We start from the raw sequence: 15038 nt of genomic DNA on the forward strand, positions 1-15038 counted from the left end.
CTTTTTCTCTGCTTAGACCTTTTACTCTTAAATACCGATTTAATTTTAAAATATAACATAGACATCATAAAATAAGTCCAGGAATGATCTAGAGCAAGAAAATATAAATGTAAAAAAATGTAAGTTCATGTCTCAAATTGAAGAGAAATTATTAACTATGAACAGTATTTAATGTAGGACTATGTTTATGACTTTTATTTTCTAATCCTTGTCTGAGGATGTGTTTTTATTAACTTGAGAGAGAGAGAGAGAGAGAGAGAGAGAGAGAGAGAGAGAGAGAGAATGAGATTGATGTGAGAGAATCATCAATTGGTTGCCACCTGTATGTGCCCCAACTGGGGATCAAACCTGCAACCTTTTGGTGTATGGGACGATGTTCCAACCAACTGAACCACCTCACCAGGACTATGTATGTGACTTTTAAAAAAACATTTTATTTAAATACAGATTTATACAGTTGGCTTAATAGAAGTTCTGATGTATCTGATATGAACAGATAAACATTCAACTAATACAATTTCTCATTGATCAGATATAAATCAGATATTTATTAATGTTTGCAAGTGAAAAATACAAGGATATAGCACAGTTACTCAATTTTTAAGTACTTTGTAAGGTTTGGCTGTTCTTAGAATGTCAGCAGGTGTTTTGAAACTTTTAGAGAGGAGAGATAAAGAACATCTGGTTGTCATTCCATCTAGGCAGTCACATTATTGGCTTACATGGAATATTTTTTACTAATTTTATGGATAAAAAAATTAATGCTTGCATATAAGATTGTATCTGATATTTTTTGTAGATGGGTTGGTGTGCAGATACTGATTACATGTATATGTTTTTAGTACCAGAATAACATTTCTGAAGGATAATTAGTCTGGCACAAGGTCACTTTAAATAGTAGAAAAGATCTCAGTTAGGGATTTGCAATTTGGTGCTTTAGAAGACTTATTCCATCTTGTAGAACAGAAGATGCTGATGCAGTGTCAGAGACTGAACACCTTGGTCACTACTAGGGAAATTGGTGATGTTTATGAGAGTATCAGAGTGAATTTCATGATGTTAATTTTAGGTAAAAACAATGAAATAGAAAATATTCTAGTGAAGGAGTCCTAAAAAATACTTCAATCCAACTCTGTTTACAAGTTGTGTGACCTGCTATGAATCTCTTTCCTTGGATGTAAAAAAGGCAAAACTCTCAGGGTAAAATATGTTATAAAATAGACATGCAATAAAATGTCTGTGAAGGTACATTATAATTTGAGAACAAACGTACAAGCAAACGTAAGGTGATGATACTGTATTTTTAATTTTTACATAGTCATTTAATAGAAGAGATGTATACTGAAGCTAATATTACCAAAATATTTAGAAGGACAGGTAATAAGAGGTTGGAGAAATAGAGGTAAAATATGAGCCTATATTGAATATTTGAAATCATCCTCATTAAATCAGCATTTTGTCATTTTGTGAAAGCATTGCTATAGGGATAATTAAATAACGATACTTGTGGATTTTTGTGAAGCACAGTTGTATTTGTCATTATTACATACATTTAAAGAGTAGTTATACATCTTTTTTCTTTTCTCTTTACACTTAAAATGAAGTTTATGAATACCGATGGCACTGGGAGACGAGTACTAGTGGAAGACAAAATTCCTCACATTTTTGGGTTTACTTTGTTGGGTGACTATGTTTACTGGACTGACTGGCAGAGGCGGAGCATTGAAAGAGTACACAAACGAAGTGCAGAGAGGGAAATCATCATAGATCAGCTCCCTGACCTCATGGGCCTAAAGGCCACAAATGTTCATCGGATCATTGGTAAGTAATTCCAAAATTCTCTTAGAAGCCAGAAATGAGTTAAGATGGAAAACAGGCAGCAGTTTGTAAAGCAGAATTATGAATTGTTGATGTTTTGAGGAAATATAGAAATCATCTGTTAACCTTACGTTAAAACCAGGGATCAGTCTTTCAGATGTTGGTTTACTACTCTACTCTGGTCACATAGTTTGAATTGAAGGGATACACACACACACACGCACGCACGCGCGCGCACGCACGCACGCGCGCGCGCACACGCACACACGCGCACACACACACACACTCTTTCATCAAAAGAATTCAGCCCTATGTGTGAATAATGTAGCCTATTTTAAGCTTACTGTAGGTACAAAGGGAAGTATTTTGCCATACTTTAATTCCCAATTGACCAGCAAGGGAGTTTTGAACTGCTCCATTTCCAGCATGGGCCAGTTCACCCTTCCTTAAGTCCTCACTCCTGGAAGGTCACCATATTGATGCCAACTTAGTGCAGACACCTGAGTGGCATAGCGTACTACAGCTCAGAACTCCTGTTCTCTAGCAGTTCTCCTGGCTCGGCCTACCAAGTAGCTGGGGCCACAGCTCGCAACACTGCACCCCGCCTTTTGTTCCCTGTCACTGCTCATAGTGCTTGTTTGTGAGATTAGAATTGAAACTCTAGATTTGGGAGCAGATATAATCATAGGTCTTTGTGAACCAAATGCTAAGTCATTTAAAGTAAAAATGTGTTGATTGTGTCAATGTGTGTGTCCTTCTGTGCTTTTTTATAATTAATTTATCTTTTAGGTTCCAACCCCTGCGCTGACGAAAATGGAGGATGTAGCCATCTTTGCCTCTATCGCCCGCAAGGCCTTCGCTGTGCCTGTCCCATTGGCTTTGAACTCATCAGTGACATGAAGACCTGCATTGTCCCAGAGGCTTTCCTTTTGTTTTCTCGGAGAGCAGATATCAGGCGAATTTCTTTGGAAACTAACAATAATAATGTGGCCATTCCACTCACTGGTGTCAAAGAAGCTTCTGCTTTGGATTTTGATGTGACAGACAACCGAATTTACTGGACTGATATATCACTCAAGGTTAGCAAAAGAAGTGGAATATTAAAATGGGGAACTATAAAGGAGAGCTGCTAGAATTTCTGAATCTTCATTCTGTCATCAGCCTCCCTCATTGCTTAACAGGCAGAATTCAGTAAAACCTTAAACTTTTTAAAGGAAGTCAAGGAAAGGCCCATTCAATATTCAGTTAACTGCCTTTTAATACAAGATACCTCACTTGAGCACCTAACTCTGTAAGACATAATCTTCCTCTGCTATGTTCCCTTTGAAGATAATGAGTGACATTTTCTGCACTTAGAGAGTAAGCAATTGTATGCTTCACATTAATGGCTTAGAGACTTGATTCTTAATTTATTCTCAACAAAATTTTGAAGCCTGACTGAGGTAGAAAATGCCAATTCTGAGTTATAGCACAACTTTTCTTTTTCCTGGAATAAACATTGAAAAGCATACTGAGTCAAAAAGGAGTTCTCAGAATCTGGAGAATAATGTTTTCTTCCAGATTGTTTTGGGCTTGTTTCACATAACTTGCGTAAAATTTTGTCTGACATGCCAAAATCATAGAGTATTGGAGCCAGAGTAGGATTCTGATAATGTTCAGTAAAATCTATTAAACGAGTGAATAAATGAAGTAAGTAAATAAATCTTGGCTTTTACTGTGGCCTTCTAAGTTTCCTCATCTTGAAAATAAAGATGAGCCCAGCCGGGCATGGTGCAGCGGTTGAGCGTCGACCTAGGATCCAGGCAACTGGGGTTCGATTCCCAGTCAGGGCACATGCCTGGGTTGCGGGCTCGATCCGTAGTCAGGGGCATGCAGGAGGCAGCCGATCAATCATTGATGTTTCTGTCTCTCTCTCCCTTTCCTTTCCTCTCTCTGAAATCAATAAAGATATATTTAAAAAAGAAAATAGAGATGATCCCTATCTTGTAGGGCTATTGTGAGGATTAATTAGAAAATACATGTACAAAGAATACATAGGATAGTGCTTGACAGGAAGTAGCAGCTGTTACTAATAGCCTGAATTATGATTATTTTAAATTTTAGAGAATTCAAAGCTATAGTAGGAATAATATAATGGCATGCATTTTATTTATTTACTAGTTATTATTATTATTTTCTGATCCTCCCCCGAGGATAGGTTTCCATTGATTTTTAGAGAGGACGATAGAGAAAAAAAAAGAAACATCACTGTGAGAGAGAAAGAAGCATCAATTGGTTGCCTCCCTTACCTGCCCTGGTAAGTGCCTGGATGCTCCAACCAACTGAGCCACCCAGCCAGGGTGGTATTTTGCATTTTATAAGGTGTAAGTTTGCTGAATCTTCTCAAATTGACACAATGGCATGGCAAAGCTTACTACCAGTAAAGAGTCTACAACATTCTGGTCACTTTTTCTTTCACTCGATTAATAAATTTTAAAAGTCATTCCATTGTCTCACTAGAATAAATTTTTTGTCCTTAAGAATTTCAAAAATTTCTCCCTGAATTGGCAATAAAACTTGAGTTCAAGGTTGCTTTTATTAGAGCTTGATATCATTGTTTCCTTATGTTCATAATTGTATCAAGAAACTGTGCCTCCAGCTTTTCTGGATCCTCCCACCCAACAAAACCCAAATCAAACGTTCTTTCTTGATAGTGTTTTGTACTTAAGCCATTTGACTTTGTTAATCTTATTTTTGCAGACCATCAGCAGAGCCTTCATGAATGGCAGTGCACTGGAACATGTGGTAGAATTCGGCTTAGATTATCCAGAAGGCATGGCCGTAGACTGGCTTGGGAAGAACTTGTACTGGGCAGATACAGGAACGAATAGAATTGAGGCATCAAAGTTGGATGGGCAGCATCGACAAGTTTTGGTGTGGAAGGATCTAGACAGTCCCAGAGCTCTTGCGTTGGACCCTGCTGAAGGGTAAACAGCTTTATGTATGCATTCTTTGCAACTACATTGTACATGGCCTAGTTATGGGTTATATTCTTTTTTTTTTTTAAATCCTTACCAGAGAATGTTTCCATAGATTTTAGAGAGAGAGGAAGGGGGGGGGGGAGAGAAACATAGATATGAGAGAGAAACATTGATCATTTGCCTTTCATTCTCACACCCCAACCCAGGATTGAACCTGCAACCTAGGCATGTGCCTCTACCTGGAATTGAACCTGCAAACTTTCTGATGGACAGGATGATGCTCCAACCAACTGAGCCACCTGGCCAGGGCATGGGTTATATTCTTGATGTCTTAATTCTTATTAGGAATCTGACAACTAAACTATATAGATAGTCTTTATTTACTGACATTTCACTGATTTAGAATGAATAATAATGAGCTAAATTTTACTTTTTGTCATTATGAACATTGGATGAAGAACTAGTAGTGAAATAGATTATTAATTAAATACTGCTGCCTTTATTTATATACTGAGTAAGCAGCCTTTACAAAGGCATCATCAAGTTTATATTTCCTTTCACCCTCTCCCAAGTTATACCAGATTCCAAACCTGTTAAAGTAAATCCTCTGAAATAATATTGTGTGCAAAGAAATAACTGCATTTTAAAAACCTCCATTTTTAGAATATGCATTCACTCAAGAGGACAACTATTTTGATCATTATTATAAGCTTGGAGAAACTTTGTTATTAAACAGTTAACTGTTTTTAATAAATGAACAGTAAACTATTTACAAAATGATGTTTTCTGAGAGTAGATGATTCTGCATGATTTAGACAATTTTAAAAAGTCAGCAGCTAAGAGATCTGAAAATTGAAGAGTAGTTTCACTTTTTAAAGCAGAAGTTAACAATGTGAACGTACAGGCATATTTTACCATATATCTAATTAAAAATAGTTTCCCTGAAATCACACTAATTCCATGATTAGCTAGTTAGCCATACACAGCTTCTGTGTGCTGACATGTTGTGGTTGGATTATGGTGATCTTTTACTTTAAGCTTCAGTTACCAGACAGATAAATTTAGTAGTTAGGACTAAGGATTCTAGTTTATGTGGCTGCTGGCAACTGTGAAATTTCTCTCCCAGTTGTTTCTCTCTGACTCTTGTGGTGTGCACGTGTCTGTCAGCTGACAAGTACAGATGCAAACAAAGCCCGAGACCAACTTTACTTTTCAGAAAAGCATTGCTACCAAGTCAGCCATTAGCTGAGAGGCTCATAAGTGAATGTCTCTGTTCAGGTATTTGATGAGAGTTGGCATGTGGAGTGCTTTTCTAGTCCCAGTATTCAGAGGATTTAGAAACTAGCACCTTACTAGTTTTAGTTGAAAGGGCATTTGGCTAAGAAATTGGTTAAAGTTCTAGTTCTGTCATGTGACTGGCTTAAAGACATTAAGCAAATCATTCACATTTCTTTCAGTTCATTGGCCTCCTCATAATCAAAAAGCCTATAGTACTGTAGGGCTTCTCCAAGGGTAATGTGAAAAACTTGGAAAAGTCAAATAAAAGCGAAAGCATATTCTAAAATTTCACAGGGATTATAGTGGTAGTGTTCAGTTCCCAGATGATTCATTGCTCTTATATACATAGTATGTTCCCTTGAACCATTTGGCAAATATATTTTCAAACTTTGCTTTTTTAACTTCAGTTAAAGGCTATTAACTTGTACTTTTGATGCACTCCTGCATCTTGTTTTTGGGGAGATTGATTATACAATTCGAACAGTAAGTTTAAAAATTTAAAAACTCAGATTACTTGTATTCAGAAGTGAGTCAGATTTGGAGACCAGAGCTTTAATCTTTTTCTGTCTTCTTGAATATTAGTTTTATAAATGCAAGTGTTGTAATAAGGAAATCATTGGTTTGTTTCCAATTCCTAGGTTTTGGATGGAATAGATTCATTGGAAAAACTAAGGAAAGCTGACTCACTTCCTTTTTAGGACATAAAAAAAATATTTAGTTGAGGGTGCCAAAATAATTGAAAAATTATAGCCATGATTTTGTTTTACTAGCTTCCTTGATTTAATGTATATTTTCTTTAAAGTTAGTTAACTGTGTATGAATGTGGCCCTTTCTCCCAAATAATCAAAAGTGAAATGTTAAATATCATTGTTTTGAATTTAGATTTATGTATTGGACTGAGTGGGGTGGAAAACCTAAAATAGACAGAGCTGCCATGGACGGAAGTGAACGTACTACTTTAGTTCCAAACGTGGGGCGCGCAAATGGCCTAACTATTGATTATGCTAAAAGAAGGCTCTACTGGACAGACCTGGACACCAACTTAATAGAATCTTCAAATATGCTAGGTAAGTTCTACTTGTCTTTATTCAGACAGATAGTAGTATATAGTATAGTGTTCTTTCTAAGCAAAAATCAGAGAGGTTGCTATTACCATTGGTTAGACTCTTTTAATAGAATTTCACATAAATGTCTAGGTTCTTCCTCTGGATGGCATTGTATTCTGTTTATTGTTACTAATAGTGGGCTAGGTACTTGGATTCACATCTCTTTATTATGTGGAAATTTCATTATTGTTGTGATTGTAATGGAATTTATAACTCCCTAGATATTCCTGAAGTGACTTTTTGTACCAGTAAAATACAATGTATGTATTTCCATCTTGTTATGGAAGGAAGAAGAAAAATTGAACTATAGACCCTTATGGAGAGAAAATAAGAGCACAATCAAAATAGACCATTCATGAGAGTTTAAACAAACTCAATGATTTATAGCAAGAATATAAATTTGAGGCATGGGGTCAGACTGCAGATGGGTTGATTTCAGAGGACTGGTCTGGTTTTAGAATTGGTTTTAAATGAATTGTTCTATTTTAAATTGCTTACAAATGTTTGTTTTATATGTTACAATTTGGGGGAAGGGGCAGCAAGACTCAAATTCTCACAAAATTCATCCCTCTGCTTTTCCCCTTTCTACTGCCTTTCCGAAAATAGGACTCAACCGTGAAGTTATAGCAGATGACTTGCCTCATCCTTTTGGCTTAACTCAGTACCAAGATTATATCTACTGGACGGACTGGAGCCGACGCAGCATTGAGCGTGCCAACAAAACTAGTGGCCAGAACCGCACCATCATCCAGGGCCACTTGGATTACGTGATGGACATCCTCGTGTTTCACTCCTCTCGGCAGGCTGGCTGGAATGAGTGTGCTTCCAGCAATGGGCACTGCTCCCACCTCTGCTTGGCTGTGCCAGTTGGAGGTTTTGTTTGTGGATGCCCTGCCCACTACTCTCTTAATGCTGACAACAGGACTTGTAGTGGTAAGCTGCATTTCTCCAAAGCAAACTAGAAGTAGAGGAGAAAGCAGGACTTTAAAAACACTGTGGTTCATGTTCTTTCTAGAGTAAAAAGTTGTAGAAGTCCAGAAATGGTCATTTGTTTAATAAAAGGGAAGGACTAGAGATAGAAAAATGCATGTTTTAGTTACTCTTTATTTGATGATAGCTAGTTGATATTATGGAATAATAGATGTTATAGAAAAATTAAATCTCTTATCCTTGAGTATTAAATATTTATTGCAAAATTTGCATAGCTTCATTGAGAGAGACAGTCATATGTGCTGTACATAATTCATATTTATTCATTGCCGTGGAAGGGAAGAACAGTACAACAAAAAGGATCTCCAAAATACAACCACCTTATCCTTTGAAGTCCATAGAATAGGCTAAAGATTAAAAATTTAAGTATATTAAAAAGGCCAGGTAGGAAATGCATATGAGTAAATTTAGTCCAGTATGAAACAGCAGTAAGTAGATGGGAAACTAGAGCACATGCTCTATACATAGTGGGCGGTTGCTATGTAATCCCACCTGACCAGATTTTCTTAGTCGTGAATCCAGATTTTATTTTATTTTTTTTACTACAGTATCTCCTGATTTTAAATGTTAACAGGTAGTGCATATTACACACACACACACACACACTGCTAACAGCAACAAAACACAATGCATAACAAAATAGGTTGGCTTAGGGAAACCTAGTTTATGACTCAAGCATTCATGAAAATCCATGTTGGTGGATAGACCAGAACAAATTGCAGATATGATAAAGAAATAGAGAATTAGATCAGAAAGAGTAGATTCATGGGAGAGAAGTAGGATATGGTTCTCTAGGGTAGAGGGTACAAAATTGCTGTAGGATATTGAATGTAATTATTGAAATCACTTTACTCTGTGCCTGGAAGTATAAGACATCACATAGGAAAGGATTTAGTCTCTTCTGACACTAGGCTTCAGTCATGAAAAGGAACATAAGTTTATAGTTTAATGACTTGGGGTCTCTGCCACATTGGTTTTGTGTTTTACTAAAGCAAGTCACACAAATTTTTTGAACCTTAATTTTTCTTATTTGTAAAATGGGAATAATAATAGTAACTACTTGTAGGGTTGCTGTGAAAATTAAATAAGATATAACATGGTTGATTGCGTGGAGAATGGATTTGAGGAGGAAAAGAAGTGGTAAGGAAGTTAATTAGACTGGTGTAATGCCAGCAGACTTGGACTGGGGTGGTGGCATTATGGATGGAGAGAAGCTGATGGATTCAAGGTATGTCTTAAAGGTAGAATGAACAGACTTTGTTAATGGGTTGTATGTTGGGGAAGAAGAGGGAGGAAACAACAGTGACTTCTGGATTCTTGGTTTGATCAGTTAAGTAGATAGTAGATGAGGAAGTATAGAAAGGAAGGTAAGTTTTCAGGAAGAAATAAAAAATTTAACTTTAGGCAGGTTTATATTAATATTTCTATGGGGCATTGCAATAGAAATACTAAATAAGTTGGGTGAAGGAGCTCAGAGGAGAGAGATGAGGTTGGAGATAGAAATTTCGGAATTGCTAGCATGTATTTAAAATGGGGGAGATTACTTAGGGAGACGATACAGATCCGGTTCAGTAAACAATTCCTGTAAAGGGCCAGAGAGTAAGTATTTAGGCTTTGTGAGTGATATAGTTTCTCACATGTACTCAACTCTGTCTATTGTACCTTGACAGCAGTGATAGACAATACATTAAAATGTGACTGATAAACTTTATTACAAAAACAGGCAGCAGGCCAGATTTAGCTTGTGGGCCGTTGTTGCCAACTCCTGGTATAGAGAAAAGAAGGCATCTGGTAACTTAAGGAGCTGTGGTTGAGGAGGGAAAGCTTGTAGTGGACACTGAAGAGCAGCAGCCAGAGAGGTAAGAGGAAAATGAGAAGAGAATAGTGACATAGAAGATGAGACGTAAGATTGTTTCAAAAAAGAACTGTGTTGGATGCTGCTGAGAGACTGAGTAAGATGAGGCATAAAATAGTATCTTTTGGATTTTGGGATAAGGTGGTTTTACTCACCCAGGGAAATAATGGTGAAAGATTGGAGTAGATCAAAAAGGCATTGGAGCAGAAGAATGGGAGGTAGTATACATAGATGTCTTTTTCAAGAAGTTTGACTTTGAATGGAAGGAGAAAATGGTGGTAATAACTGATTGAGGATAGAGACCAGAAGAATATGGAAAGACTTTTTGAGATCATTATCATGACTGCATATTAGTTGGTGAAGGCCATGAGAAGTCAGTGCTCAGTGTCCCTAAAATCTGTGTTTGGCTACCTTTCCAAGAGATATCAGCAGTGCTTCAGGAAGCCTCCTGCTGTGTGCTCTTTTGATAGTGAGTACTTAATATTTGTGTAGAGCTAAGATGTATTAGATTTTAAGGCAGATTACAAGGAAAGTTTAACACAAAGTACTTGCCCTTAAAAAGTTTTCTAACATTGTATAATTTACTCCTTGACCTAGGTTTCAAAAGTTAAATCAGATGGTGGTGTTTCTCTGCTCAAAACCTCACAATGGCTCCTCATTTCACACAGAGTAAAAACCTAATCTTATAATGGCCTACAAGTTCCTACATGATCTCTACCCCACACTTGGCATCTTCCTCTTTTGCTTCTCTAACCTCAGCTTTTACTATTGTGTTTCTTGCTCTCTCCATGAGAGCCGTACTAGCCTTAGGACTGTTGCACTGCTTATTTCCTCTGCTTGGAATGTTCTTCCTGCAAATATGTGCACGGGTATACTTCACCTCCAAGTTTTTGCTTATTGTGACCTTCACCAGGAGACCTGGTCTACCCTATTTAAAATTTGCAAATCATCATTTCACTCTATCTAGCGTTGCCTGTGCCCCTTACCTGTACTTTTTTTCTTTTTCCCATAACACTTAGTCTGTGATACACTATATAACTCACACTATTATTTATATACTAACTTCTTTATGTTTACTGCTATTGCCTATTGGAATATAAACTACACAAAGTCTCCCATGTTTTTTCATTGATATATCTCATGTGCCTAGAATAGTGCTTGGTGAAAAGTAGTCATTCAAGAAATCTTAAATGAAAGAATGCTAAAACAGGACAGGATTTGGAAAAACACATGAACTCTTCCATACAACAGCTTTGTGACCTTGGAAAAATTGCTTAACCTTTTGAGGCTTCCTTTAAAAATTACTTAACCTTTCCAAGTTTGCTCACCTCTAAAACAGAGATGATAATTTCAGGGATTAAGTAATATCTAATATGATGTGTGACATGTTGGAGGTTCTAAATGTTCGTTTGGTTTCCTTCCCAAGTCTCTAAAATAATTTTTTATTTTCTTTCAAAATCATGACTACACAGCTCTTCTTAGTTATCATCATCTAGTGCTTGTTTCTTCGTTTTTTTATTCATTCTTTCAGTGAATATTTACTGAATATGTATGTACATGCTGGGCATTATTTGAGACAGTGGAGAATGTAGCAGTGAACAACATAGACATCAGTCCCTGCTCTCATGGAGCTTTCACTCCACTGGCACAGATGACAAACCAATTAAGTAAACTATATAATGGGTTAGATGGTGATACATGTTATGGAGAAACATTAAGTGCGAGAAAGGGTGGAAAGGATTGCAGTGTTAAATAGGGTGATTAGAGAAGTCACTGCTGAGAAAGTGAAATATTTCATGACCTGAAGGAGGTGAAGAAATGAGATATGTGGATTTCTGGGGGAAGACCTGTCAAGCAAACGGGGGCTGCAAATGCAAAGGTCTGGGGGGAATATACATGTCACATGTTAGAGGAGCATACCTGGGAGGCCAGCGTTGTTGGAACAGAGTGAATAAATAAAGTCAGAGGAAACAGGAAACCAAATTGTGTAATCCCTTGTTCAGTACTGAAGTAGCTTGCTTCTGTGGCACCTTTGTACAAATTGGGAAAAGGTATTTCCTCTGGGCAGATGCAGCTGTTCAGATGCATGGCTTGGGTAATGAAGTATGGATTGGACTTCAGTCCCAACTCCATACCTTTGGTACAGTGCTCATACGGCACAGTCAGACGTGGTGGACTGGGCCTTGGAGATTATGCTGTTTCCACGCAAGTGCAGTGCCTCACTTTAAGCTACAGATGGACACTTGTACCTTCAACAGAGAGCTAAAAAGCTCCCTCCTCCTTACACCTCATCCTCCAGCTTCTGCATGTGGCTCTTCTCATTGTGGGAATGTAAAACTGAAGACAGCCTGGCAGGACAATTTTTAAAGCACTACTCCCCAGGAGATGAGGTGGTTAGAGTTTACATAGTTTAGGATGGATTTAGGCTTACAAAAAAGCATATTCTTTGTTACTTTAAGCACTGAACGATTTGTAAATATGTGAAAACATCAGCTTCCTCTTAGAAATATTAAGCCAATTAATTGTAACTGCTAATGTGATCTATAGACTTTTTGAAACAAGAATTTATTTGGAGCCATGTTTGGCTTTGTCTTAATCTACATTTCTAGAACACCTAGAATTGTAGAATCTTATTGGAGGTTAAAACTTGATTAAAAAAAATAGTACTCAATAAAACATACTAAGAGCCAAGTATATATTTGATATTGCTCCCCAGTCAGGAAAAGTTGGCAACTAAAATTCTGGGATCTTTCTTCTAAGTCTCATTGTATGTGTTTGTATTGGTGGTGCTTATTGCGTTGGAAACTTACCATTTAGAACCTTTTTTTCTTCTTCTTGCTTTACAAGCAAATAGTAATGCTAAAAAACAATTCTTAAAAAAAAAAAAAGGATGGGATACTTGTGAGCTACATTGCTGTGACATGTATTCTTACTACTTAACACATGAGTTCTACTAAAATTGCTAAAAGTTGTTAAATCAATATGTGGTGGACTGCAGATAATGGAGAGCTCCATTGGGATCACTGGAATATTTTGTAAATCTTCCAAGCTAAGTGTGAGCTTTTATGTATTTGTCAAATGCTTCATTGAACTCAAGTCTCTCATGATACCACTGTAAATAATATAGAAAAAAATAGGCGATGTGCATTGAGTAAATTCATAACTGGTTTGGTAACCAGAGTGCTGATTAGTGTCACTTTGAAGAGGGTTTCGGGGGGGGGGGGGCATACCAAAGGGTTTTGTCCTCAGTCTTACCTTGTTCTACTTCTTCAACATCTATGTATGCTTTGTGTGAGATATAGCTACAGGTTGATCAAATCTTTGAGTAATACAGGACTTAGTCTGTGTTTCAGATGTGCTCTTTTCTTTCTTTAAGCTCCAACTACTTTCCTGCTCTTCAGTCAGAAGAGCGCCATCAACCGCATGGTAATTGATGAACAACAGAGCCCCGACATTATCCTTCCTATCCACAGCCTTCGGAACGTCCGGGCTATTGACTATGACCCACTGGACAAGCAACTATATTGGATTGATTCACGACAAAACATGATCCGAAAGGCGCAAGAAGATGGCAGCCAGGTAACTCAAGGCTCAGTGCAAAATCCATTCTTTCTACCTAGTAATTGGACTAACCAGTCATCCTGTTTTATTTAAGTGTTGATTCTGCACATGCGTGCGTGTGTGTGCAAAACTGAAATTCTGGACTGAGCACCTTTTTTCCCTTCTAATCTTTAAGTATACAATTATTTGATAATGCTATTGGAATGAAAATTGTATTTAGATAACTTAGTCTCAGATATTGGTAATGACTTAGTCACTGCCACCCATATTCATTTATATAGATTTTTTTTGTTATGGTTCCATCTACATGGAGTGTTGGAAGCTTCGAAATCAAATAGACCTTGGTTCTGATCTCAGGTCTATTACTCATTAGGATTTTTATGAGCTCTTTAGCTGAATGGAATGTAAAGCACACAGCCCATTACCTATTACATGATAGGGACTTAGTAAAAAATGGTTCTGTTACTAGTTGACTATTACTTAAAAGGGTCAAAGGATAGGAACAATACAACCCCAATAAAATAAAAAACATCTAGGATATGTTACTAATCCAGTGATTAAAAAAAAAAAAAAAAAAAAATTTGGTTACTATGGGATGGGAATGAAAACATTATCAACAGATCTTACCTATGCTTACATACTAGTCATGGTTTACGTACCATTATCCATACTTCTTTGCTTTCTTTTTATGATCAAGCTGTATTGGACTGGGGTTACTGTTAAGAATTATTTGTCATCTTCCTCATAGCAGTGCTGTTAAGCTTGATTTTGAATGTGTTAAAATAAGGGAAATTAGATTACTAATTTTCTATATGTCTTACCTCACACAAAAGAGCAAGGGGATATGATGTATTTAGGGCTGCTGAGGGATCATTTAGGGGTATAGTTGTAGTGGTATATTGCAGATGCACCTTACTCTCTGTAGACCAGAACTAACAGGCTGATAGAAATTACAGCTGTTATTATACAGCCAAAGACACAGCAAATAAATGAGATAGCCTCATAAGAAATATGTTACCTCAGTGATGTTGAGTAAATAAAATATAATTTATTCAGATAGACAAGTGAACAAAGAATCTCTTTTTGCTTGGCTTTGTTAAAAATATTTTTTGGGATGGATTTAAGGATTAGAGACAGACATAATTGATAGATGTGGTTTATAGCCCTAATTGCTGTTGTCTCTAGAGTAGAGTTTGTCGGCTTCAGCACTATTGACATTTTGGGGCTGGATAACTCTTTTTTTGTGGAGGACTGACCTATACATTGTAGGCTGTTTAGCAGCATCACTGGCCTCTACCCACTAGATGCCAATTATACCTCCCATAGGGGTGATAATCAGAAATGTCTCCAAACATTGCCAAATGCCCTGGTTTAGGCATGTGCAAATGCAGAATTGCCCCTTGTTGAGAACCATTGCTTTAGAGGTATTTCGGGTGTGGTTCTAGCCAGGGTTGTCTGTCAGAGAGAGCT

General features: G+C 37.1%; 1 protein-coding gene across 1 annotated transcript in view; it reads left to right on the forward strand.

Annotated features, from left to right (window-relative positions):
* Window positions 1–15038, forward strand: part of LRP6 (LDL receptor related protein 6) — a 125886-nt gene that overhangs the window by 83736 nt on the left and 27112 nt on the right. Inside the window, exons 8-13 of the mRNA XM_016197462.2 lie at window positions 1605–1821; window positions 2608–2897; window positions 4558–4784; window positions 6939–7123; window positions 7769–8095; window positions 13384–13586. Of these exons, the coding sequence (XP_016052948.1) occupies window positions 1605–1821; window positions 2608–2897; window positions 4558–4784; window positions 6939–7123; window positions 7769–8095; window positions 13384–13586 (1449 nt within the window). The remainder of the gene's footprint in view (window positions 1–1604; window positions 1822–2607; window positions 2898–4557; window positions 4785–6938; window positions 7124–7768; window positions 8096–13383; window positions 13587–15038) is intronic.

The sequence above is a fragment of the Miniopterus natalensis genome, chromosome 2 (genome assembly GCF_054644295.1).
Source record: "Miniopterus natalensis isolate mMinNat1 chromosome 2, mMinNat1.hap1, whole genome shotgun sequence".
Lineage (NCBI taxonomy): Eukaryota > Metazoa > Chordata > Mammalia > Chiroptera > Miniopteridae > Miniopterus > Miniopterus natalensis.